Source organism: Suricata suricatta, chromosome 5, assembly GCF_006229205.1.
Source record: "Suricata suricatta isolate VVHF042 chromosome 5, meerkat_22Aug2017_6uvM2_HiC, whole genome shotgun sequence".
NCBI lineage: Eukaryota > Metazoa > Chordata > Mammalia > Carnivora > Herpestidae > Suricata > Suricata suricatta.
The window spans coordinates 70,138,992-70,166,573 of record NC_043704.1 but is presented as its reverse complement, the minus strand read 5'-3'; the positions used below and the strand labels follow the sequence as shown (position 1 = coordinate 70,166,573).

Below are 27,582 nucleotides of genomic sequence, written 5' to 3'. Positions count from 1 at the left end.
CCCGCCCCCATGCTTTCCCCACCCATTTTTCGGTTTCTTTTCTACCTCCTTGATTCTCTAAAATCTCCTAAGGGCTCAGGCTTTTGAGAAACAGAACCCAAACAAAACAGGGTGCAGGCTAATTCTGCTTCCTTCTGCCAAGTATCTCACTCAAGGCAATAAAATATAGGTCAACTTCCTCTTCAATGGGCAGAAAAGGCAAGGGGGAAAATGAATAGAGGGAATTTTTTTTTAAGTTAACATTTGAAAAATGTTGACCTGCCCTACCTCCCCCACACAGGCAGAGCGCACCTTCAAGAGACTCCCCACCTGGGCGTTTCCTTGGGCCTGTGTCGGGGTGTCAGGGCGGCAGGTACACCCGAGGCAGGGCTGTGGGCCTCCTAGGCTGGCTGCACTGCAGGCGGCATCCTCAGCAGCCCCAAGAGCTTGTGTCAGTAGTGTGACCCTGCTGGGCCCCCTCCAGCTGCTCCACGCTTCCCCTCCTTTGCTCTCCAGGCCCTGGTCTGACAGGGGGGCAGGGAGTGGTGAGATCTGCCCCTTCAGTACTTCTCCCTCCAGCAAGGAATTAGCCACAGCCTGAGGTTTGAAGAGCCTCACAGTGGTCCAGAGTCTGAGCGGGACTAGCATTTGAGATCCGCTAGTTCAGCCACTCTCAACTCTTCCTTCCTTCCTTCCTTCCTTCCTTCTTTCCTTCGTGTTTCATTTATTCCTTTTGAGAGAGAGAGAGAGAGAGAGAGAGCAAGAGTGAGCAGGAAAAGGGCAGAGAGAGAGAGAGAGAGAGAGAGAGAGAGAGAGAGAGAGAGAATCCCAAGCAGGCTCTGCACTGACAGCAAGGAGCCCGCCTTAGGTCTCAGTCTCACAAACCGCGAGATCATAACCTGAACTGAAATCAAGAGTTGGAAACTTAACCAACTGAACCGCCCAGGTGCCCCTCAATTTTTTCTTTTATTCCGTATTTATGTTTTATAATGATACTGAAACCCTCACCTACACTAGAAATTCTGATATGCCTCCCTGGACCAGAGAGGGGTATATTTGTCCTTCCTTTGAGAAAGATTGCTACCGAGAATATTCGTCAGGCTTTATATTCTGCAGCTTAAATTATGAAAATATTTTTTTGAAAAGTCCAAATATAAAATTGTAATGTTGAAGAAACTATCTACACAGGCTTTTCATTTCCCCCCACCTCTCTCCAGAGTTGTGCTCCTGTCTCTCCCACCGCCCCTTGGCCCAACCAGGTTGAGAATCACTGGTCCTTTATGTGACCAACTGGGGAAGGAGGAGCACAGAGAGGCTTATGAAGCATTGCTAAAGGTCACCCAGCTAATTAGTGACCGGAGTTGGGCCACCATCCTCCTAGGCAACATTGCCTCCCTGGCTTTCTCCCTCTGTTTTGCAGGGGCCCCAGTGTAAACACGGTAGGCAGGACGAACAATTTGTATCACTTGGCTTTCCCCTGGCAGATGTTCTGTTAAGCTATGAAAAGCACGGATGATTGGCAGTTTCCATGGTGACGGATTTGCCAAGGATTAGCTCTGAGTGAGTCATGGCTGGGGCTCCCTCCAACGCTGTCCTCTTCTGGAACAAGAGAACCTCCAGGCTGTGGAGAGGGGAGAGGAGTTTGGAAGAACAAACAGAAGTCCCCCCACCTTGTGTCCCCATCTTCAGTCAGACATATTATTTAAACTACTTCAGATGTCTTATCCCAAGGGCAGGACACTTCCTGTGAGGAGCAGCTGAAGACTAGGTTTCAGTGGCTTCTCTGGATTTATGGAGCGTGTCCTTTTGTCCTTCTGTCCTTTTCCCCGAAGTCCACCACACCCTGTGGTACAGGCTGCAGGGTGGAGCTGGGCCCTTGGAGTAGATTCTGCATTTGCTTTGTTTCCTAATGCACTTTCCTTCTCCAAGCGGCACCACCAAACTTGCCCTGAGAAACAAATAACCCCCACAGAGTGCTTTCTCTCTCTGTCTCTGTCTCTGTCTCTCTCTCTCTCTCTCACACACACACACACACACACACACACACACAAACTATCCAGGGATCAGGGACCACAGTACAGGGAGGGACTAGGAAAGGGAAGCTCCCAGAGAATGGAGTCCACAGGTTTAAGGAAGAGAGAGCCTCAAGTGAGGACAAGCCGAGTTGGGACTCACCCTACTGCCTTCTGATGAGCAGGAACAAGAAAAAAGAAAACAGCTTTGTAGTTATTGTACATGTTTATTTTTATAATTTTGTTTATAGAATTAATGTATAATTTTATCAAAATTATTATAAATACCTGTAATAATCGGGGTAAGCAGACTTACCCTGAAGGAATGAAGCCTAGGCTTCAGGGTCCCTCACTTGCGTGAGCTCCTGCTGAAGCCTTGTTCTTAATTTCGTATTCATAAGTCTGTGTTTTTTTAAAGTGTCAGACCCCATGGAACCTGGACCCCTCCATAGGTTCTGTTACTGTTCCATTTTACAGATGAGGGAACAACAACACAGGTTATTTCCCTAAGGTCACCCAGACCTTAAATGCTGAACCCCATTGCTTCCCACCTACGTTGGAAAGGATGCTGGAAGAGAGAATGCATACTTGGCTGGAGCTGCCCCCGACCCAGAGGCCAGCAAATCTGGCATTTGAATTGAATTGAATCCTGGCATCTAAACATTCCGTTATTTGACACTGTCTCAGCAGAAACTCTGAGGCGAGAGGGTGGGGCCTGACAGGTTCTGCCACAGAGAATAGAGCCAAGAGAGGAGGAAAGGTTCCTGCTGGAACAGCTGGACAAACCAGCCAATAGATGTGGGAAAGGAGTGGGTTTGGAAATCAAGTGGAAGGTAAGGAGAGACAGCCAGGGTCCTTAGGAATCCAAGGGATCTCCGAGTGAGGGACAGAGTCTCTCCTGAGTGGACCTTTATTTAGCACCTCCTAGGTGGTAGGCAAGGTGCTAAGTGCCTTATAAATGTTTATTCTGACTTTAACAACAGTTCTGTCGGATAAATTATCATATCCCCATTTGCAGAAGAGGAAACTGAGGCTCAGAGCCACAGTGCCTCCAAACAGTAAGACTGCTTCCTTCAGCACAAAAGGTAGCAGATAAGATGTGGGAACTTTAGTGCATGGATCTTCTGCCTTAATGATAGAGAAAAATAATAAACTCCTGAGCTTGAAAGAAGAAAGAAAATAGGCAGCAGAGACACAATTAAGCTATAGCTGAAAGAGAAAATTAAAGGTTTCTCAGAACACAGATTTGGATTGAAAAGCACCCAGGAGGAAGGTTGCAAGCTCCTTGAGAATGAGTAGTTCTTTAATGAACAACGGAAACCTGAAAAGCCTAGAAAAACTATTAGGCTTTTTTGCCCCTTACGAATTCTCATTTTAAGCAACAAATAAGAATCTAGGCTGGGAAGTAGGATTGGGATGGCAGACAACACGTGAAGTCTTTGATGTGTGCGCTGTGGTTGACTGCCCCGCCTCCCCAGGACATGGCCGTTGTCTTGCAAATGTTGTAAGCAGTGGATACTTGACACTTATACTGGTTCTTTTAACCTCGAGCTAATTTTTGAGATGCAGAGGGGATGAGTTCCTCCCCTAAAGATCCACACCTATTTTCAGGTCAAATATTTTAGCCAGGGCACCAAGCCCAAGCCCCCTATTCACCTGGTGACACCCACGCCAACTCTAGGCATAATGTCAACGCCCAGGAGACTATGGATGGCACTGGAAGTTTAGCCTCATAAACCTAAGCTGGCAAGGTGACGGTCAACCCTGTCTCATGTATATATAACAGCTAGGACAATAAGCAAGCTAATGGGCTGTAGAACGAGGGTGGAAGACCAAGTCAGAGGCTTAACCATATGAAGGAAGCTGTTTACCAAAGTCACATGGTAACAGCGCACAGACTATACTGTCATCCTGAGGCAGGGAGAAATGTGGTTTCAGGTAAGCAATTCACCGCTTCCTGGAACTGGCAGTTTCAGACCTACCAGGAAGGGAAATCCCCTGGTCCAGGCCCAGACTAGTGATTTGGACCTGGTGACGAAATACTTGTGGGTAAATCAATGTGTATTGCTGATCATATCGGATAAGTTCAGCCTTCTTGTGGGGGAGGTAACCCCAAGTTAATCATACAGTTACTAGGTTATAAAAGGAAAGCCAAGAGAAGCATGGGTGTTAGAAATCGGGAAACTGTGTCACATACTGGAAGGGACACTGACTCAAGATCCGGAAACTTGAAGACAGCACTGTAGTTAGTTCGAAGCTTGGACACAATCTCTTCTCCTCTTTGGGCCTCAGTTTCCTCATCTGTAAAATAAGAGATTGGATAACCTCTAGGACACCTTCTAGCTTTAAGAATTGTTGATTCTAAGTAGCCATTTTAAGCAGTTTTAGGAAGCCTCCCAAGAAAATTATAAAGATTAAATAGTAAGTATAAAATGGACACAAGTGTTTCCTAAACTGTGTAACGTGGAATGCTAGTAATGAATAAAGTTTTTCATTTAAAAAAATGTAAAATTGTTAAATAAGTTTTGGGAAACACTGTGTGTTACATTTCTCTTCTAAGGGATGGATAATGAAAATTAGCATGTTATAGGCACTGGCAAGTCCAGCAGTAAAAACCTTTCTAACCTTATTTAATCAAGATTTTCCCAAGCTTTTTTTTCTTTAATATCTGTAAAACATCTGGACTCTAATGCCCTGGGAAATAGTATTTGTTCTACTACACCCACCCTAAATTCAGCTCTAACATTAACAGCGATATCTTAAAATGGCACCAGAAGCAGACAGAAAGCCAAACTAGAGAACTCTATCATACTTGACAAGCATAGACAAAAAATTACTAAATCAAAATAATTTTTCTAGATCCAACTGGCAAGCAAGAAATTTCTAATTCACCAGAACTAGTGATCCTCTGCTCGGGAATTGTGTAGTCACGCAAGGGTGAAATTCTGGAAGCGACAGCAACAGTGTGCAAGCCCATGTAACAGGTGTGCACGGATCACGGCAGTACCTGGCAGGAATCACCCGGCTAGCAGGCACTTCCTTGTCTTTGATGCTTTGTGTCTGTGGTACTGACTACCTGCCTTCTGGCTTCTCTGTTTTGTCCTAAAAGCCAACTTCATGGCTGTCTATGTTCCTGAGGGTGGCCTTTTCCATGTCTATCCTCTCTGCTCCCACTGACCAGGATCCAAGTGCACCACACACCAGGCCAGCTTGCAAGACCTATGATCAAATGTTGGGTCTTGGACTCTGAGGGATTCTGGGAGAAGAAAAGGGCTTTTGTTATGAATATAGAACCTATTTGGAAGGGGAAAGCAATTGGGCTTAATCAATCACTTTCCTAGACAGAGCATACATATCAGTGGGTCTTTGTAAATGATCTGCTGGAAGATGCAAAGTGATGTTACAGACTGTAGGAGGTACTGAAATGGCAGAGTAATTAGCAGTATGTTATCTCACAATGCTGAACGAATGGGCATAAACCTGCTAGGGTTGGGAGGCAGAATGAGGCCATTGTAGATGGAGGGAGGCAATGTGGCCACGCAGGTGAGGTATCCGTAAACCTGGTGACAGGTGGAATCTTTGCAGAGGTCAGAATTTAGGAGATCCAGGAAGGGCTGGTGTTAGTGGATGAAATTAGTGGGGTCTGGGAGTCAGGTGAACGTGGAGATTTGGCCAGGGATGCCCTTGGCACCTGGTAGTTCTGGCAGTGAGCAGTGAGCCCTTAGCCTTTGAGCAGAGCCTCAGTGACAGATCTGGTCCCAGGAACACTGGTCAGAGTGGGGCAGGTCTTGGGCATCCTTTTTTGATCCAAATAAGACCTACACATGACAAAAAAGAAAATCCTGCAGAAGTGCTTATAGTATAAAGCCAGTGTCCCACTCTACCCATTACCACCCCAGATACCCCTCCGTAGGAGCAGCCACATTACTCATTTGTAGTACCTTGGGAGCTAGCTGTAGATTTACCAAGCAGTAAGCTTGAATCTGTAACTTGATGAATCAAAGACAGAATCTATTGACTCTGTGTTAAGAAATAGAGTTTAGCTTACTTACATGCTCCTTCGTCCATTTCCTAAGTTTTGATAGTTAACATTGCTTTTTTGTTAAATTATCATTTTAACTTTAAATAATACTCTTAAATCTCTGTTATTTTATTAGTTTTGGGCTATATCCCTTCATTTTTTATTGTTGGTGTGGGAAATTGAGATTCTGTGTTGTGTTTTAAGATTAATGTATTAGAGTCATATTTATTTTTATGTGCAAAATATTTTTACAAGGAATACTTCAGTTATCTTAAGGGAATCCCTAATTGTAAGGGAATCTGCATAATCTTTTTATGTTTGTGATATCCCCCCCCCCCCTTTTAGCAGCAGGGAAAAATTTATTAGAATATAAGATTAGAAAGTAAGAGTAGTTGCCAACTTTGGCTCAGGTCATGATCTCAAAGTCTGTGGGTTCAAGCCCCGTGTTGGGCTTTGTGCTGACAGCTCAGAGTCTGCAGCCTGCTTCGGATTGTGTGTCTCCCTCTCTCTGCCCCTCCCCAATGCGTGCGCACGCGTTCTTTCTCTCTCTCAAAAAAATAAACATTTAAAAAACTTAAAAAAGAAGAAAATAATAGTAGTAGCTCTTTACAGAGAAGGGACATTCAAAAGTGAATGCCTGAATATTTGTGCTTTAGAGCAGTATCAGGGAACCTAGAACAAGTTGATTATTAGGAGGGGAGTGGACAAAATCCTCTGAAAACGTTAGTGTACAACTTTAAGTGGGTAGATACAGTTTCACAGACACACAGATGCTCAAATCTATTAAAAAACTTTTTGGTCTTACGTTTACAAGTCAATAATCTTTGTAACTTCAAAGACAAACTGCTCAGTATTCTCAGAAATTTCTTTGTTCTTTTTAGCAAGCACTAGAAATTCTCCTTTATGATAACAAGATACAGAATAAGTTTAGAATTAGCTTAAAATATATTGCAACTGGTATAAAAATATTCAGTAGCCTTTTCCTTATCTACCTACCAAATTTAATGGCTAGCTCAAAGGCTAGACTCATTGCTAGAATCTTTCAAGTTTTTTCTTTTTTTCCTCCTTCCGTCCTTCCTTCCTTCCTTCCTTCCTTCCTTCTTTCCTTCCTTCCTTCCTTCCTTCCTTCCTTCCTTCCTTCCTTCCTTCCTTCCTTCCTTCCTTCCTCTCTCTCTCTCTCTCTCTCTCTCTCTTTCTTTCTTTCTGTGAGCAAGGGGCAGAGAGGGGCAAAGAGTTTAGGGAGAGAGAGAGAAGTGGACTCACCTGAAGTGGGGTGTGAGCTTACCTAATGTGTTGCTCAAGCTTTCCAATGTGGGACTCAAACTTAACAAACCATGAGATCATGACCTGAGCTGAAGTCAGATGTTTAACCCACTGAAGGTTTTTTATTAAATGAATTGAAGCTTGTAACAGACTCTGGTGAAAGATCATGGGACTTATATTTTGCTTTTCAACACTACTACGATGAAATTTTTAGTGCTTTTTGTATTCTCTCTACTTCTCTCTGTTTTTGTATTAGTTCCTAATATTGGTTAGCTATAGCTTTACTTTTACATTGTCAAGGTAGATAATATTCATATTCCATATTGTAACTAGAGTTATGTCCTCTGTGCTTGAATTTTTAGAAGTTAGAAAACAGTAAACACGTTTTGTGGCTATGTAGCTGTTGTTACATGAAGAGCCAAGCAGCAGCTAGAATTCCATTTCCTTTGCTGTGATTCTAATGCTGTCCTTGTGCCATTTAGGGGAGAATATTCCTCATATCCAAGTGGCTTCCTTTTCTCTTACATTTTGTTAGCTGTGTAAAATCATGTCATGACATTTTAGCTTGAGTCCTATTTAGACATGGACTTTCTTCTTCCCTTTTCCTGGAGTTTCAATAAGCTTTCTTTTCTCTTGTTGCCAAAATATACAATCAGCATGTCCTTAAAATCATTCAGTTTGTTAATCCTACTGTTCATTGTGTTGAATTCAGTTCCTATTCAGAGACATCTCTTTAGGGGCTTCCATCCTTCTGCTCAATATCTTCTGGACTCTCTGCAGTACAACTGTTATTCCTGGATTCTACTCCGTTCCCAAGTCGTCACTACGGTTTTCAGAATCTCGTGTTTTCCTTCTTCATGGTTTACATCTTCATTTTGCTGGAGTACATGCTTTAGTATCTTCCTCAGAATTGATATGTGGGAGGTCAGTTTTTTGAGCTCTTCTATGCAAAACTTTGCTTTCACTTAATTGGTAATCTGGCTAAAATTCTCATTTCAAAACTTTCCTCAGAATTTTAAAATCAACAACGCCATTGTTTTCTAGCATTACTGTTGCCAAAGAGAAGTCTAACTTTTGTTCCTTTATGAAGTATTCAGTTTTTACCTTTGGAAATATTTAGGGTTTTTCCCAAAGTTGCACAATGATGCATTTGAATATGGACTTTTTACATTTTGATCTTTGTGTCATCTACTCTATGGAATATTTCAACCTGTAGACTTGTGCCTTCTTCAGGGTGGAGACATTTACTTCTGGCTATCTACTATTTACTTCTCGCTTTCTCGTCTGATTATTTCTTCTGTTTTCTCTGGTCTCTCTTTCTGCATCTCCTGTTAGCTGGATGGTGTAGCTGTTAAGATATCTCTTCCGTTTCTTCTCTTCTTTCCATAAACTTTGTACCCCCTCATCCTTCTGTTTTCAATTCTGGGATAGTTACTTAACTTTGTTTTTCACATCCTCTATTGCATTTTTAATTTTAGTGATCATTTTTATAATTTTCAAAAGGTTTTTTTTTGTTCTTGCATTATTTTTTGTTCTTTTACTGTCTCTTGCTTTATAGATAGAATATTCTTCTTGGATTTGTTTGGAGCTACTAATTACTATTTTCTTCAAAATTCTCTTCTGTGTCCTGATTTATAGGTTTATTCCAGCCCAGGTTGTTCTATTTTTATCATGAGTGTATTTGTGTATTTGTTGCTGGTTTTCATCACACCCCTTGCAATCTTTGGTTGCTGGCGTGGATTCCTGGCCGTAGCATGTGTAGGTCTGCTTCCTTTAAGGATCTCTTCCTTCACAGACAACTTGACAGCAGCATATTTGGGAGTACAGCTAGGTCTTGAGGAGGGCTTTCTTTGGGTGCAAACATCTACACTAACAGCCCTGGTTTTCTCTGGGTTTATTCAGATCCTCTGGAGAAGTTTTTTAAGGTTTTCTTTTCCTTCCCTTTCGCTTTGTGTCATTTTCGCCATACGCTGTGTTCCAGACATCTGTAGCAGCCTTTCATCTACTTCCGGCTGGCTCCCCATCCCAGTCCCCTTTGCTTAGAGGCATATATGCATTTCCCCATTTCCTACCCTTTTAAGAAGATCTTGGGAAGAAGAGAAACAGCAGGAAAGAAGAGGTGCCTAATGCGTGGTTTGAAAAAAAAAAAGCACTTTAAAAATTATTTTAACCCAATTTCAAAATGATCATTGTAGAAAATTGAGAAATACATACATACATATATACATATATATAAAGATCTGTTTTTCCATCCCCCAGAAATAATATTGTTAACATTTTAAAAACATGTCCTGGTTCCTTTTTTTCCCCCATGCATAAATTTATCTGTTGCCTTTTTTTTTTTTTTACAACAATGGGATCATACCATATGTTGTGTTTTGTACTATGTGTCTGAAAATAAAACAATAGCTTTTAAATATCTTTCCATGTCATAACATATCTCTGACAACACAGAGCCCTGGTATTTGCTGAAGGACATATCATCACTTTTTGAGCCAATCCCTTACTTGTAAGCATTAGGCTCCTTCCCATTTTCACAATTATAGACAAGCATTTATAAACATTTTTGGCTACATCTCTACTCATATCCTTGACTATTTACTGAGGATGAAGTCACAGTCATGGAATTAATTGCTGGTCAATCCATGTGCAATCCCAGTGTTGGGCCCTCATTCAGGGCATCTTTTGAAATAGGCCCTCATTAGCTCTCTGGTTCCACACCCTCACCTCACCCCATTTCACCTGAGCTCCCCTCAATAAGCATTATAGAGGGTGGGGGGTGGGTAAAAGCATAATTTTCAGAGTCAGAATGACTGGGGTTGAATCCTAGCTTTCCCACTTATTAAATGTGTGACCTCAGGTTATTTTAATTAGCCTCTCTGATCACTAGTTTCCTTTCTTATAAAATGGGGGAAATAATTCTGCTTTTTCGATGTGGTTGTTGTGAGGATAAAGCAAAATAAAAAATGTATGGAAGCCATCAGCACAGGCACTGGCAGGTTGAAAGGGTTCATAAATCCATAATGATGGGGTTTAACCCAGCTCTCTCCCTAAGCCCATGTAAATCTTCCTGAAAGGCCACATTGGAGATGCACCCACCCCTCTGTGAAACCGTCCTGACCAGGGCTTATAGAGTGCTTGTGGGCTGGACCCACTTTTGATGTTCTGAACACATCAACTGTTGCATTCTTCTATGTGTGAGCATGGACAGAGGCGATGTCCCCTCCTCCCCATCCCACGCTGCCTCCCTCCCCATCATGACTAAATTATGACTTCTCATGAGTGTGGTTGGGGAATAGAAGCAGTGATGAAGAGGAGATGTGACTCAGTTCTTTAGATTGTTCTCAGGATTGTTCCTTAGAACATGCTTAGAGCCCTTTGGTCTCTGGTTCTGGCTGTTGGATGTGACCTTACCCCCAGGATACCTGAACCTCAGTGTAGTCAGTGGGCAGCAGAAGCAAGGAACTCTGCTGAGGAGGGGATAGCAGGTGCTGTGCTAAGTCTGAGCCTCCCCAGGGAGTTGGTGGGGTGGGGGTGAGTGTGGGTAGTGGCAGATCTCAGTATGTGGCCACAGGACCTTTGTGCAGCCTTCCAGCTGCCTCACTCACCCTCATTACTTTGCACTGTGCCATAAGATGCTTTTGTGGCCAGCAGGGCTTTGCTCCCAAGCATCATCCAATCCACAAAGGTCCCTTTCATGCCCCAGTGGATGCCTCCCCAGTTGCCAGGGGAGATTGAGAAGCCCAGTTGCCAGGACTGCAGATGGAAGGGCTTGCCGCAGGATAGCTTCCAGGAGAGGGCCCTGATGAGGGGAAGGTGGCTCGTGGAGTGGAGTATGCTATTCAGCCCTCTCCCCTGTCTGGGTGTCTTTCAGGAGTCATGGCTGGTTTCAACATGGGGGGTGACCTCAGGGAGCCCGCTGCCAGCATCCCCCTGGGCTCCCTAGCAGCTGTTGGCATCTCGTAAGTAAGTTCCCCTCATGGCAATCAGCTGGAGAGAGGGAGAGAAAACCCCAGGCGAAAGAGGGGATTGCCCCTTTTGTTCTGAGAGTGCCCCAACTGTGGCCAATCTATTTCATATTCCAATTCTCCTTTTAGCACTCAGCCGGCTGGAAAATTCACGTCTGGTGGGTTCAGACGCTTGCCGTTTCATACCCCCTGCCTGGGAATGCCTGGGGTGGGGGGGAGGAGGAATCCTTTCTTTCCTTTCTCCTCAGCCTCCTGCCCCTCCTCCTCCCCCACTTCCATTTTGAACTTGGGGATTTTTTTTAACCATTGATTTCCCAGGATTGTTGGGAGGAATTTAAAGGTGAAAAATTTTCAGTCAGACCGGTTGGAATTTCTATCCCAGCTCTGCTGCTGGGGGGCTGTGTGATTTGGAGCATTTTACATCATTTTCTGAGCCCGTTTCCTTTCTTGGAAAGTGGGGCTAATGAGAGTATGTGGAGCAGATACTGTGTGTAAAGACACATAACAGTCTCTTCTTCCCCCCTGCTCCCTGGGTTTTAGTTCACACCGTGCCACCCACATGAGCAAACCGAGTGGCCTCGGGTCTGCTTCTGACCTTCTAGAAGTACCGACCTTACTCTTGGTACTTCACTGGGTAGATGTGAGAGACACAGACATGACAATGTCTTGAGCAGTTAAGAGTGCCCGTGTTATTTTAACCATGATATTTTTAAGATATTAGTATGTGTACTTCACAAATGCTGAATGTGCTCTTAGCTTATTATAGCGAAACCGTTGCTTCAGTCTATTTTGTGCTCAATAGGGCTGCACATTGGGCAGAGAATGGAGACAGCAGTGCACACATGGGGTGTTGGGAAGGAAAGAGAAGAAAGAAAACTGCCTCATTTTAAGGTCGTTACTGGGAGGCCCCCGGAGGAACTTTGGCCCATCCTCTCACTGCCCAGATGGGGATGAGGCTGCAGGGATCATGTGACTTTTTCAAGGTCACAGGGTGCCTGGGGGCAGAGCCAGGTCACTGCTGCCCTATTCACACTTGGCTCTGCTCTCTTATCATCTGGGATCCAAGGACCAGCAGGACAGAGAAGCCTAAAAGATCATGTGCTTCTTCTTCGGGGCTATGAAGGGGGGCTGGGGGGCTGCAGGCTGACCCTGCCTGAGGCCCGGCAACCTGGCGGTCAGCGGGCCTCCGCTCCCCACTCCCAATACACTTTGAGCGTTTTTCTTCTTTGATGTCAGAGACAAAACAATGATACAGTTTTTTGGCAAGAGATGCTAGAGGAGAAATAGTACTGAAAGCCTCCAGCAAGGGGGGCTTCGTGAGTGCCTTTCTCTTTCCTTCTGAGACAAGTCCCCACGGGAACCCAGGGGCTGAGTGGTGTGGGATGGGATGGGGTTGGCTGAAGTCGGGGGTGTAGCTCTGCTCCACGCTTGGGGGTTTTTGCAGATGGTTTCTGTACATCGTATTTGTCCTCCTGCTGGGCGCTGTCTGCACCCGAGAGGCCCTGCGCTATGACTTCCTGATAGCAGAAAAGGTGGGTAAGTGCTGCACTGCTGAGGGACTCAGTCTGCTGGTTCCTTTCTTTGCTCCCATAACAAATGGCTGCCTCTCTCTTGCAGCCCTGCCTGGAAAGCCAGAGAGTCTTGTGGCCCAGGGCTGAAGTAGTGGGGGAAGAGGGGCAAAAACATGGAAAGGGTACAAGTTTTTCTGATAGATCCCTAGAAGCAGATAACAGCCTCTGGGAAAGCACATACATGCAGGTGACTAAATAAATAGGAACAAAAATCAGGACAGAAACAAAGGAAGCCATCAGCAGAAATTCCTCGCCCCACCAGCCCTTCATTTTTGCCAATAGTCTCACCTCCCACGACGAGCATAAAGTGCTGCTCTCAGGAAGCAGGTGAAAGGAGGAGGCTGGTGGACTGAAAAGAGGCAGCAAAGTGGAGAGAGTCCACGATAGCATGGTGAGGCCTGCCTTGCTCTCTGAAGACCTTGACTCCGCGTGCTCTCCCAGGGGTGGGCTGGGCTTGATCTGGCCATAGTATCTTTGTTTCCAGAGCTGGTTGCAGCCTGCCAGAAGATTAGCAAATTCCTCACGTTCCACAGCTGCCCTTAACAGGCTAGAGGTCAAGTGACAGTCAAGGACACTCATTTGGCATCTCTAGAACCTAAGAGAATAAGATTCCCAGATGCTTTTCTGGAAATCCCCCAAAACTCCTACCTTCCCTTAAGTTCCTAGAGAAAAAGTGGACCCTGAGATTCCTGTTATTTATCAGAGAAATGGTAGTAGACTGAAAGTTTTCTTAGTTAACTTCTGAGTGTTTTCTGCTCATATTATGGGAGAATGTACCATTCTCTCTTGGTGTGAGGCTTGGCAAAAACGACTTTGCCGATGTTCATGGAGGGTCACTGGCCACTCGTTGGGGCAGCCTGGGGCAGGAAACTCTGAACTTTCTCTTCTGAGCTACTTTTGGGCTTAGTTTCCACATTAGCACAGGTTTCTTTTTAAGATATGTACATGATGATATAAAGATGACTTATGTTTTCAGGGGTCTTGACTTTACTGTGAAGGCAGGTTTTGAAAGAGGGGAGCCGCTCACCCCACTTCCAGAGAGCAAGGTCTTAAACCCCCAGGGAGAAGTTTGCTCTCAGGGAAGGAATCTACATCCCTCATCTTTAACTATAAGCATGCTTCTGTCTTGAGTTTCATCTCCCACGGGCCTTTTCTCTAATTGTGGAATGAAAAGCTTGGCTGCATTGGAGGAATTAAAGACCTCAGGGAAGAGCTGATCCTTTGACCCGGGGAATCTGCCTGCTGCTGTCTGCAACTTGCCATGACTAGCGAGCTCCGCCTGCCTCTAAAGCTGGTTTTTTTCTAGTAGATTCCCTCACAGAGGTCCTTTCAACCATTCGAGGCTCTGATCTGCATGGAACACGGCAAATTATCCCCTGGTCTGGGGCTCCTCTCTCTCCTCCTTCCCCTCCTTTGCAGAAAGAACTAAAAACAGGTATGTGGGAGGGGAGGCAGCCTGTATCCAAGGAAGGCTACAACGAGAAAGTAAAAACATCTCCATGGACAGCACGGGAAAGCCTTTGTGGGTGGAAATTCCACTGCTAATAATAGACACGTGAATTGGGGAAATCTGGCTTGGGACGCCACCTGTCCCAGAGGTTGAACAGGTAGGCAAGCATTTAGCCAGCTGGGGGCGCCTGCTAACCTGTGCTTGGCAATAATCTGTGGGAATGACATTGTGCACACATCAGGGTGAGAGGTGGGGAGCTCATTTTTTGGAGAGGAATTGACTGTCTCCTAGAACAGACCGTTGTAAAGCCTATAAAGAAAGGAAAGATACTGTTCTTGGTTCTCTGGTACAGCAAGTAACTCAACAGTGACAGAACCAACCAGGCCAACTCCAAAATGGCGGTGCTCTGGTGTTCTGCTGCCCCCCAAGGCTTCCCCTACAAAGGGGATCACACAAGATTTCCCCCATCCCCCCACCCCAAAAAGCTTTTCTCCTTTTCGGCTCTCCGGTGTCCTTCCTTGGGACTGACTCAGCTGCAGTGGCAGGCGTAGACTCGCAGTGAGCTGGGCCACACACAGTTTTACTAGCGGTGCCTGGACAATGGAAGGGTACAAGTGTCCCCGTGTCCCACATGGGTCACTTGACCCAGCTCACCATCCTGACCTGGTTTTAAGAGATGGTTCGTCTCGGTTTCATGTCTTAGCTGTGGCCTGGGTTCTGAGCCAGCCCATCTCTGAGCTCTCCTGGGCCCCGAGGAAGCAAGGCCTCTTCAGTCTGGTCTGTGTGTCCTGAGGATCCCCCACTTCGGGCCTCCAGGATGCCCTTCTTGGGGCTGGTTCTCCTAAAGCTCTTCAGTGCACTTCTCTGTCTTTCTGTCAGGTGCTTTCTGCCAGAACACTTATTTTCAATGGCTGCTGGCTGCTCTGGTCTCCTTTCTACAGCTGGTCAGTTCATCTGTTTCTTTTTGGGTCTCCTGCAGCTTCTCCAATCTATTTCTAATTATTTGGCTTCCCAGCCTACAGTTTCTCTAAGAAGTTTCTTTTTGCTTTATATCCATGCCCCACTGAAACTTTTTCCTGGCTCTTGGGTGTTAGTCTCCCTAGTGTAATGCTTTCTAAAAAAACTTTAGTATGTGTTGGTGGCTCTGAGGTAATCTATGAAAAGCCGAGGAGGGTGTTGGGGAGCCATTGATGTTTTTATGGCAGTGGCATTATGATCAAGTTTGAGTTTAGAGAGGTCACTCTGGCAGAGGCTTTGGGGATAATTCAGAGTAGACAGAACTTAGAGGCAGGAGGCCAATTGGCCAATGGTTCTCAAAGTGTGGTCCCCAGACCCTCAGCATCAGCATCAACTGGGAACTCTTTAGAAATACAAATTCTTGGGCCCTTCCTTAAAACTACTTAATCAGAAACTCTGAGGCAGGGACCAAAAGTCCATATTTTAACAAGCATTCTAGATGAGACTGATGCATGCTCAATTTGAGAAGTTCTGTGTTGTCCATGCAGGAGGTGATGGTGAGCCAAACTGAAATAGTGGTAGTATGAATGAAATGGAATGGGGTTGGGAATATTGGAAATATATCCAAGTAGCTGAATCTAGAGGGCTAATGATAGATGAGGTGCAGATGGTGCCCGGGAACAGAAAGAGACAAGCACATTCTGGCATTGGATAATGAAATCGCTTCCTTATATAGGTGTCCCTGGTGGGCTTCCTGTTCCTATTGGGCTTATACATCTCATCCCTGGCCTCCTGTATGGGAGGCCTGTATGGAGCCCCCCGGATCCTGCAGTGCATTGCCCAGGAGAAAGTGATTCCTGCACTGGCCTGTCTGGGGAAAGGGGTGAGTGACTCTTTTAAGAAATGTACATTTTGCTGCGAACCTGATTATCGGCCAATAAGTTGCTTAAGTCTCTCCAATTAGAGCCAGTGGTCAAGTTCTCCGGAGCGGAAGAAATAAGAACGCAGCGGTTGTTCTCTCCCATCCTCTGGCCACCTTAGGGTGGGGCCGGTTGGACAAACCATCTTGTCAATGTCACAGCCACCAGGACCCTTTTGCACTGGGTTAGCTAACTGAGGGAAAGGCATCTCAGCAACGGGGAAAGGGAGTGTCACATCCTTTAATAATAAATTTAGGATCCTCTCAGTTAAGCATAGAAGAAAAAAATCTCTTGGTGAGGAAGGGAGTTGGACCTTGCAGCTACAACTCTGCCCTTGATTTTTGCCTTTCTTTGGGGTTGCTCTATGATGATTTCCCACATCTCGGGCCTCTGGGCCTCCTGTCAGCTCTCATGGACCAAAGTCTCATGGATATAGTATAGCTTGGTTGAGTCACAAAATGATCAAATGAGGCATTCCTAAAACCCAAGTGATAACAAAAGAGAAATAGAGAGAGAGAGAGAGAGAGAGAGAGAGAGAGAGAGGGAACCCTGCTCCCAATAATGTGGTTTACTGAGAAAGAGTTCGTTTCTACCTTGTTGCAACACCACAGAGGCCTTCCCCCAACCCCTTGCCACCCACGACCCCTTGTGGGTGGGGCCACCGCCCTCCTGTGTCATCCTCCACTGTTGAGCCATCAGCCAGCAAGGGCTGGGTAGGAGCACTGACTCTCATCTCTGTACCTTCTATGTGATATATGCCTTTCCTTTTACTTTAATTTCATGGATTTTTATTAAGTAATATATACACAGGGCTCAAAACTAAGAAAGATATAAAAGGTATACATTGAGAATTTTTGCTCCAATCATGAGTCTCTTATTATCTCTTTCTTCAGCACCCATGCTCTATCAGTAGCTGTTTTTATTAGTTTTTTTATGAATCCTCTCTACTTTTTTTGTACAGTGATAGCATTTTAACACATTGTTCTGTACCTTGCTTTTCTTCATTTAATATAACTTGGAAGTCCAACTTTTCATATGTATGTCGAGAGAACTTTTTTTGTTAGTTTTCCATTGTTTGGATATACCATAGTTTTTATCTAGTTTCCTGTGTGTTGACTCATGTGTGGCTTTCAGTAAATAGTACTACAAGGAATCGTGTGTGTGTGTGTGTGTGTGTGTGCGCGCACGCATGTATGTGTGTGTATAATTATTTCATGTGCAGGTATATCTATAGGATAAAATTACATAAGTGGTTTTGCTGCAGCAAAAGGTAAATGCATTTTTAATTTTAATAGATATTGTCAAGATACCTTTCATATAATTTGTATGATTTTGTACTTTTTTAGAAAATATTTTTTATTTATTTTTGAGAGACAGAGAGAGACTGTGAGCAGGGGAGGGTCAGAGAGAGAGGGAGACACAGAATCTGAAGGAGGCTCCAGGCTCTGAGTTGTCAGCACAGAGCCTGACGCGGGGCTTGAACCCATGAACCGTGAGATCATGACCTGAGCCGAAGCCTGACGCCCAACTGACTGAGCCACCCAGGCGCCCCTGATTTTGTACTTTTAACAGCAGTGTGTAATAGTTTCTGCTTAGCATCATTCCTAGACACAGGCCCAAAGACCCTGCTTTATAGGATTCTTTTCCGGGTTCTGGTCCTTGGGATAAGAAGTTCATGAGATCGAGGGGACCTGCCCACTGGATCCCAGACCCCTCTTCTGGATGGTCTAGGTGTGCTGCACTGGACCATTTGCACTCGTGCCTGGAATTCTCTGCCTGGATGTCCCACAACCCACATCCAGGGTCTGCAAGGGCCTCTTCCCAGGCCTGTCCTCTTAGGACCCGGGTATGGGCCAGAAGTGCACTTGTGGGTGTGAGGGGCCCCCCCCCCCCCGGTGTGGTCTGGGAAGGGTAGGTGGTGGGCTAGGAGCTGAAGGCTGTACGTGGCCATCCTCTGCTGAGGAACTCTGAGGAGTACAGGATTCTAAACTTGAACCTGGCCTTCCCCATTGTCCTAATGGTGTGTTTGCAAAGGAAGGAAGACAGAATACATTTGCTCTAACAGTTTGTTAGCTTGGTTTATACTCATATATATTTGGACATAGTGTGTGTGTACTGCCATTTGCACTCTTGCCCCAGGTAGCACATTATTAGCAGTCACAGTTCATTGTCAAATGTGTATTTTTACCAGTTGTACAGTGAGAGATGGTATTGCAGGCTCCTTGTGATTTGCATTACTCTCTTTTTTATTTTTAATGTTATTTTTTTCAGAGGGGGAGGGACAGAGAATGAAGGACAGAGCCCAAAGTGGGCTCTGATGCGGGCCTCAAACTCACAAACTGTGAGATCTCAGCTGAGGTGAAGTCGGTCACTTAACTGACTGAGCCACCCAGCTGCCCCTATGATTTGCATTATTCTTACATGAATGAAGTTGGAGATCGGTACCTCATAGAGTCATTCTCAATTGCTAGAAGCTCTTCTTTACCTTTATTAGGGAAGTTAACTCTTTGTGATATATATTACAAATGTTTTCTCTAGTTTGTCACTTGCCTTTCAATTTTGAAGTTTTTTTTCTCCCCAAAGCTTCTTTACATATGATTAAATTTTACTAGCACATTTTCTTTTTTAATGGGGAGAATAAACTTTACAAATTTTTTGAGAGCTATTCAACATACAGAAAAGAGCATAAAACCAATGTGAACAGTTTTTTATATAATTTTTTATACGTTTATTTTTGAGAGAGAGTGCAAGTGGGGGAGGAGCAGAGAGAGAGGGAGATACAGAATCTGAAGCAGGCTCTAGGGTCCAAGCTGTCAGCCTAAGCCTGACGTGGGGCTTCAACCCATGAACCATGAGATCATGACCTGAGCTGAAGTCGGATGCTTAACTGACCGAGCCACCCAGGCACCCCAGAAATGAACAGTTTTAAAGAATAACTGAGTGAACATTCCAGCCTCCACATGACTTCTCTGGTCAGAGCCCCCTCCCTCTCCGTACCTATGGTCTTCTGTAATAATAATTTCCTTGCTTTGTTTAAATACTTTATAGGGGTCAGCAAACTTCTTCTGAAAAGGGCCAAATGGTAAATATTTTAGGCTTTGCAGGCCCTGTGGTCTCTGTCACAACGACTCAACTCTGCAATTATAGCTCAAAAGTAGCCACAGACACAGACACGCCTATTGGGATAGGGGTAGCTGTGTTCCAGTCAAACTTTTTTATGGACACTGAAATTTGAATTTCATGTAATTTTTGTGTGTCATGAAATCTTCTTCTTTCGATTTTTTCCCCCAACTGCTTAAAAATGTAAAACCGTGCTTAGCTCGTGGGCATACATAAACAGATGGTGGCCAGATGGCCCAGGGGCCATAGTTTGCTGACCCCTGGTTTGCTTCCTACATATGCATCTTTAAACAAAATTGTTTAATGTTGCCTGTTTTTAAACTTTGTATAAATGTGGCGTGCCTCTTCCCTCCACATTATGTTTATGAGATTTGTCCACATTTTTGCTTGTAGCAGCAGCTTGTTTATTATCATCCTTGTATAACATCTCCTCATTTGCTAGAATTTATTTATCCATTCTGCTGTTGATGGGCATTTGGGTAGTCTCCAATTTGGGACTGTTACAGATAGTACAATGAACATTCTTATATTAGAAAAGTTCACACATAGAGGTCTTCCAGACTATTACACCCATTATTGGAATTGCTACGCTAGAAGGTATGTCTATTTTCACTTACTAGACAACAAACTCTTTTTCCAAACTACTTGCACTAATTGACACCCCATCAGCAGTGGATAAGTGTTTCTATCCCTCTGTGTTTGTGCCAATGCTTGACACTATCAGACTTTTTAATTCTTGCCAATCTGGTCGGTGTTTAATGGGATTTTCCTATGGTTTCAATTTGCATTTCCTTGATTACTTAATGAGGTTGGGTACCTTTCATATGCTTAATAAACATTCTTTTGCTTATTTCTTTTTTAGTGGGTTGTCTGTCTTCTAATTATTTTGTAAGGATTCTTTGATATTTTGGATTACTCTTTGTCAGTTATATGTGTTGCAAATATCTTCTCCCATTCTGTGGCTTGTTTTTTTCATTTCTTTATGGTGTCTTTTGGTAGGAGAAGTTCATGTTCAACCATTAAAACACTTTACAACCTGCCCTCATCAAAATCTTGGCCTGGACCATTGGCATTTCTTTCAGCCTACCTAACACCCTCCTTTTACATTCTCTTTAGTTTCTAAGTACTTACTTTATTCTTAGTAGTTTTATTGTTAGAGTATGCTAAATAGCTGTAGCAAATTTACCCAAAAAATGTAATCCTCAAAGACAGCAAAAGCATATTTTTACTTCTTATTTTTTCCCCCCAGAATTTTACTCTGAAGCTCTTGGGTAGGTGTTCCAGGTCCACAGGGGCTTTGACCCTCAGAGACTCAGGCTGATGACTTGGTTGTCTTCATCCTGTGACTTGGAAGGCTGCTCTCTATGCTGACCGTCAGAAAGGGGGAAATGCACCCGGAGGAACACATGTGGGAGGTTTGCAGGTCAGATCTGGAAATGGCTTATGTGTCTGCCCCTCCCCTTGCAGACTGCTGTCTGTAAAGGAGGCGGGCCCAGTGGTTAGATCCTGTGAATATCTGCGAGTAAAGCTGCCAGTATTTGGTGATGGAGAATGAGAGAATGAGAAGAGACATCGAGAATTTTGCTGTCCTGAGCAGCTGCTTTGTAGTCAGAGACTACAAAAAGAGTAGATTTGATGGGTGGGAGATTGGGGGGGTCAGCAGTTTGGTTTGGGACAATTGAGATCCTATTAGACATCAACTGGAAATGTTGAGTAGATAGTTGAATATTTAAGTCTGGATTGCAAGGGGACATTTCAGGCTGGAGATTCAAATGTGGAGTTAAGAACACAAAGCTGGTATTTAAATTTAGGATTCTGGGCACCTGGGTGGCTCAGTCAGTTAAGCATCCAATTTCGACTCAGGTCATAATCTCATGGTTTGTGGGTTTGAGCCCCCCATCAGTCTCTGTGCTGACAGTTCAGAGCCTGGAGCCTGCTTTGGATTCTGTATCTCCCTCTCTCTCTCTGCCCCTCCCCTACTTACTCTGTTTCTAAAAAATAAACATTAAAAAAATAAATTTACAATTCTGGTTGAGATTACCTAGGAAGAAAGTATAGATAGAGAAAAGAAAGGGTCTGAGGATGGAGTCTTAGGCTACTTTAAGTGTAGATTTCAGAGATGGGCGCCTGGTTGGCTCAGCTGGCTAAGTGTTTAGCACTGGTTCAGGTCATGATCTCATGATTTGTGGGAGCCCACATCAGGCTCTGTGCTGTCAGCAGAGCTGACAGCCATCAGCGCAGAGCCTTCTTGGGATTCTCTCTCTCGCTCTCTCTCTCTCTCTCTCTCCTTGCTTTTCCCCCACTGACGCTTTCTCTCTCTCAAAAGAAATAAACCTAATAAATAAATAAACGTGGATTTCAGAGATGTAGAGGAGGCAGCTACAAAAACTAAGAAGGAGCAGACAACGAAGAGGGAGGCGAATCAGGAGAAGCTAGGCAAAGGAGGTCTGTCAAAGGCCAGGAAGTGATCAGCTGGGTCAAGTGTAGTTCTTACGTCAAGGAAAATGGGGACCGAGAAGTGACCAGTGCTTTTGGCCAAAGAACCATGTCAGTGACTGTGATGAACAGCTTCTGTGGAGTGACAAATTATATGGAGTTAGCACATATTTTCTACTCCTGTTTTCCTGAAGATCACTATACCCACCTCCACTGATAACAGATGTGTATAAAATAAGTGTGTCTGTGTGAGCATGTGTATGTTTAGTTTCAGAATTTCCTCACCACAGCCACCAGTGATTCTGTTGTATTTTCCAGGGTCTGCCACTACCCTTAGAGTCACTTTTTCCATTATAGCCTGGGAAATTTGCACCACTTTGATTTCCAAGACTGATGTTAAAATCCATAGAAGGGTGCCTGGGTAGCTCAGTCACTTGAGTGCCTGACTCTAGATTTCAGCTCAGGCAATGACCCCAGGGTCACAGGATTGAGCCCCATGTTGGATAGGTGCTCCACACTCAGTGTGGAGCCTGCTTAAGATTCTCCCCCTGCTTTTCTCCCCTGCTCCCCACGCCTGCTGCCTGTCTCCCCCACTCACTCTCTCTCTCTCTAAAAAAGCAAAAACAAAGCAAAACAACCCCCCTAAAAAACCCAGTGAAAGCCAAAGGGGAAATACTTGGAAAGTCCAAGTTCTATATAGCCATACTCCATATTAATGGTTATGAATACAACCAATACCCATGGTGTGTTGGGAGCCTACTGTGTGTTAATGCTGTGTCAAGCGTTTTATGTGCATTAGCTCTGTTGTCACAATAACCCCACAAGAATGAGTTAGCTATTATTATCCCAAGCTTATAGAGAATCACTAATTGGTAGAACATAGGACAAGTGGTTGAACCATTATGAATTGTGTTTCTATCATTTAATGTGATTTTCTTCTGAAATTTCATAGCCTGTATATTATTTTTCTTTCTGCAGAAAGGGCCAAATAAAACACCTATAGCTGCCATCTTCCTGACCAGCTTAGTGACCATGGCCTTTGTTCTTGTGGGCCAAGTGAATGTTCTAGCCCCCATTGTCACCATCAATTTCATGCTGACATACACTGCCGTGGACTACTCTTATTTCTCCCTCTCCATGGGGCCCTGCAGCCTTCTCCAGGTGCCTGAGTCGGTGCACAGGGAGGGCACAGAAGCTCTCCACTGCTCTGAGCACCTGCTCTTGCAGACGGCTCCCAGGTCTAGCTCTGAGGGCACTGCCCGAAGCCTCTCTGAGGGTACTTTGCTAGAATTCACCAAAGACATGGATCAACTCCTCCAGCTAACCAGAAAGCTTGAGAATAACCAACCCAGGCAAGGAGACAGTGACAGGATCCCAGAAAATAAGAAAGGGAAACACAAGAAGGCCACCAAGTCAACCTTACAAGATAGCTTCCTTTTGGACCTCAAGTCCCCAGCTTCCTTCTCTGCTGAGGGCTCTGACAGATTGCCTGCTGCCTCCTGGGAGGGGCAGGAGGCCCACTGGAACAAGCAGAGTGCCAGGAGTGAAGGAGTTCTGCCTAGAGGAGCATGTGGAGAACAACTTGTCCCTGAGCCGAGTGACCAGCCTGGCCCAAGTGGAGAAGGTGAGTCCTTTGGAATCACATTAAGGCCTCCTAATTTGGGGCGACCTAAACCAGATGATCTACCCAGTTATCACAACCCCTTTTCAAGTCCTCAGCCAGTTCACTTTACAGTTGGGTTTAAAATACTCATCATTCACTCTCTCTCCCTCTCAAAATAATAAACATTACTATCAACACAAATGAGACCAATTTTTCCTTTAAAAAGAAGTGGAAATGTAACAAACTGTCTGCCTTAGGAGGTTTTGTCTGTGGAAGATAAATCTCCCAAACCAGGCAAGAGGGGGTGAGGGAGAGACGGCCACAGGAGCACAGGTTTGCTTTGCTTTCTCAAATCTACAGACACGGAAACACACAGGGAGATTCAGAGAGAGGCTTACAGGGCATGAGAAATTCTGAGAGAAAGAACGAGTTTATGATTTGGGTTGTCCACATTCTAGGTGCTTTACATATGTTATTTCATGTAATATAATAGGTATTATATTTTTCCATTTTACAAATGAAGATCCTGAGCCCCAGTGAGGTCACAGAGAAATCTCAGAGCTAATACTTTGCACAGCCAGATGTCACACCCAGGTCCTCTGCCTGTATTTGAAGCTCATTCCTTTTCTCTACACTCCCCTGCTCTTTGAGATCTGTGTAGACAAATGTGAGCAAAGAGGAGCAGACAGACAGATACAGAAAGAGATGTCTAAAAACAGATGCTCTACATTCTCCCATATACTTGCTTTTCCTTCTTTACCTCTGAGTTGGTGAGATTTTTAATGATAGGAGGATTATTAAAATTTTAAGAATTATTTTATTTTTATCAAAATAGTAAGTGTACAGTTTAATAAGCCAAGTGAACTTAAAAGTAACAAATCAGAAATAGCAGTCGTCACTCCTGTGAGTGAGGGTTTCATCCCTTGTACCCTTCTCGGCGCCCTAGTCCCACTCCCAGAAAATCCCACTTTCAAACAAAAAGGTTGCTTCTTTTATTAACTTTCATGTTACTAAATAATATATTTGTATTTCTGTTTCTTGATATATCAGTTTCAGGTATCATCTTCTGACTTTCTATTATAGTAAATGAAGTTTTAGCACATTTATGCCACTCTCCCTTCTCATCCAATCTCCCCATGTACTCATATCACTGTTTTTTATTAACTTAATAGCTAGTATTCATATTGTGATTAAGTAAATATTGCTTAACTCTGAGCCATATATTACATATACTATGCTTATATTTCCTCTTTTATGAAACTTTTTCTGTTTCCTGGAGTTAATAATTGCCTTGTTTTTTTATTTGCTTGGTTTTCTGTCATAATTTTTCTTGAAATGCTCTGGCAAATATGTCAAATGCCTCTTAATGTCACTTTCCAAATGCTTGAATTCTTCATATTTATTTTTTTCCCTTTGTCCTATGGCTCTCATCCTGTCCATCTAAACTATCTGTTCTCTAAGCCTGCTACAAAGCTCCTGGAATTTCTCACGTTATCACACTTCTATGTCTGATCCAGGGAACAAGAGATATTTTTTTTTTTTGTTCGATATTACAGTAGTTTTGTTTTCTTTTCTTTTGCCTGCCCAGCATTGAATGGCCTCCCTATGTTTGAAGAATTTTCAGTGTTACAAGTCTTGGTGAGAGGAAAAGCAAACCTTTCACACACAAAACTGAAGGTGTCAGATACTCAGTTTTCCAGCCTGTCTATAGCCAAGAGTGCAGGCATGAGGCCGAGGACTTGTCGATCAGATAAGCCCTCCTTATACCTGGAACTGGGAACTGGAAACCTGAAGAAGTGGTTACTTTGAGGAACTCTGCAGAAGCCTTATGGTAGCAGCAGGAGGGCTGCATTTCTGGCTCCAGTGTCCAGGTCTTTCAGAGTCAGTGGGCAGGACTCAGCATCTACACCTGGGTGCCTGCCGCAGGAGTGTCCCCCCCCAGACTGCTCTGACACACAATGTTGAGTGTTGTTCTTGGCTGTATAGCCTTGCACTTAATTTGCTAGCCTTTCCAGCTATTATCAGAGGGAAGGCTGGGAAATATATTTTTACCTAATCATTTTGCTGCTTTATATGAAATGGTGTGGGGGTTTTCCTAAGAAAGAAGGGGAGATTAGATAGCAACACTCAGTCAATACCACAATTATCATGGTTTTAATTTCTAAGAGCTTATGGTTTAACATAATTTGTTCTTATCCTTTTTTTAAAATAATTTAAACATTATCTCATTCTTGTTTTATGGGTACAATGGCTTATCTTATCTCTTTGGTAATATTACTTATTCTCCCTTTAAAGTCTTTTTCTGCTCTTTTTACTGACCTGTGTTCTCTAGATCCTTTTCTCTTTGGCTTGTCTTTCTCTCTCTTTCTTATATTAGAAGCTTTACTAAAATGTCTGTTTATCTTTTGATTTCTTTTTCTACTTAGAAGTGAAGTACTAAAAAGTTTTTTAGAAAACCTGCATACTGGGCAGGGCAGGGCCTGTTGATTAGGGCACCTCACGGTAGACGCTAGCTTTTTCACAGAAGGATCCCCAAAAGTGACTATCTAGAGGTTTTCAAAACCTTTGGACTCTTTACTTCCTCCAGAGGGGAATCCTTTAGTCTCTTGTCTCACCCAGATGGCTGCATGCATTCAGGGAGCAGGGGGACATAGGAGAGTTAGAGGTGTTTCATTGTTTAGGATACAGACTTTCATTCAATTCCCCAGTTTCTAGCTCCATTTGCCCCCTCTACTGTGCCCGGTGTCCCAATTCTAGGCACTCACTGATTTTATTTCTTCAGAGGAAAGGGGTCAGACAAAGGAATTATTACCTAGCTGTGTGGGGAGAAGAAAGGATCTTGGTTTCCAGCTGTTTCAGATACAGTCTTGCAACCAAACTCCTGTACCTTACCGCTTCCCGGGGACCTGGCACTGCCTGGTCTTGAACTTTGCTGGGGCCTGCCAGGGTGCATTGAGCTGCTCCTTGCCAGTACCCTCTCTGTGGGTCCTAGAATTCATTCTTCTCTGCTCTGCTCACTCTGTTACCATTCCCCTGTCACTTTTTCATCTTCCAAGGCTTGTTTTGATCCTTCCTCTCTCATTCTTCTTATGTTTGTGGGTTTATGCCTATATAATTCTTTTTGTTTTCTCAGTGGGTTTCCAGGAGAGATATGCAGTCAGTTTGCAATCTTTAGTCAATGAAGTGCTTGCTGCCAGGTGTCCAATCATAGATATGTCATATCTGTTGACCACGCCCCGTCCTTCATTCTTACTGCCTGTCCGTTGGTGCAGACCCTTCCCATCCAGCACCCAGACTCTTGTTAAGTCTGCAAACCAGTGTCCTGCTTCCAGATTCTCCCACATCCTGTTTCTCCTTCCCGTTGTCCATGGAATGCTTTTCTAAAATAAAACACTTGTGATGTGTCTCTTACTTTAAAATCTTCACTGGAATCAAATCTCTTCCATCCAAAGTCCAAGATCCTTGGTGTGATGGGCAATTCTTTACAATCCTGCTCTGTCCTAACTTTTAGGCTGTTTTCCTCATGACACCCATACTCTGTATGTCCCAGTTAGACTTAGATGAATGCCCTAACCACATCTTGTTCTTCATTCCTTCCTCCTTTGCATATGCTGCTCTGGAAAACTCCAACTTATAGTTTAAAATCTATCCAACTTTTTAAACCATTTACACTCCCTCTGGGAAGGTTTTCCTAATTTCCTCCCCTGTGCAAGTATAACATTTGATTTATGCTAGTAGTATAAAGAACTAACACATTGTTTTATACATTTATGTCAAATTTGTTTATACATTTGTCTTCAGGCCTATATGTCTGTCTGTCTTGAGGAAAAGAAATATTAGTTTTATTCCTTTGCCCTTAGACTGTGGACTTCCTTTAGTCACAAGCCATGCTTTCCACCTTATCTTTATCACAGTATTCCCATGCAGTACACAGCACGCAGCAATACTCAGTAAAGGCTAAATTCATGCACAATTGAGCAAATATTAACTAAAAAAAATGAAGCATTGATCAGTAGAATAGAAAGAATTACACTATGATAAGAACCTAATCTGTGACAAACCAGATGTCATAATAATAAGAATCAAATCACTATTGAGTAAACATTGTTGAAATCAAGTGGATCTAAAAGATTAGCTTGGACTGTATTTTTTACCTTATATAGCCATGAATTCCTTATTTATAACAGCTGTGCAAGAGAGGTATTTCTGACTATGGAAGACTATCATCAAAGACGAAAAGGATCTGATTAAAGAGAAATAAAAAACATTTGTACAACACAGT

At 43.8% G+C, this 27,582-nt stretch overlaps 1 protein-coding gene across 1 annotated transcript in view; it reads left to right on the top strand.

Moving 5' to 3' along the window:
* SLC12A8 (solute carrier family 12 member 8) overlaps positions 1-27,582 on the top strand; it is a 133,830-nt gene that overhangs the window by 86,047 nt on the left and 20,201 nt on the right. The window contains exons 6-9 of the mRNA XM_029940720.1: positions 11,150-11,237; positions 12,688-12,775; positions 15,958-16,104; positions 22,676-23,321. Coding sequence (XP_029796580.1) covers positions 11,150-11,237; positions 12,688-12,775; positions 15,958-16,104; positions 22,676-23,321 — 969 coding nt within the window. The remainder of the gene's footprint in view (positions 1-11,149; positions 11,238-12,687; positions 12,776-15,957; positions 16,105-22,675; positions 23,322-27,582) is intronic.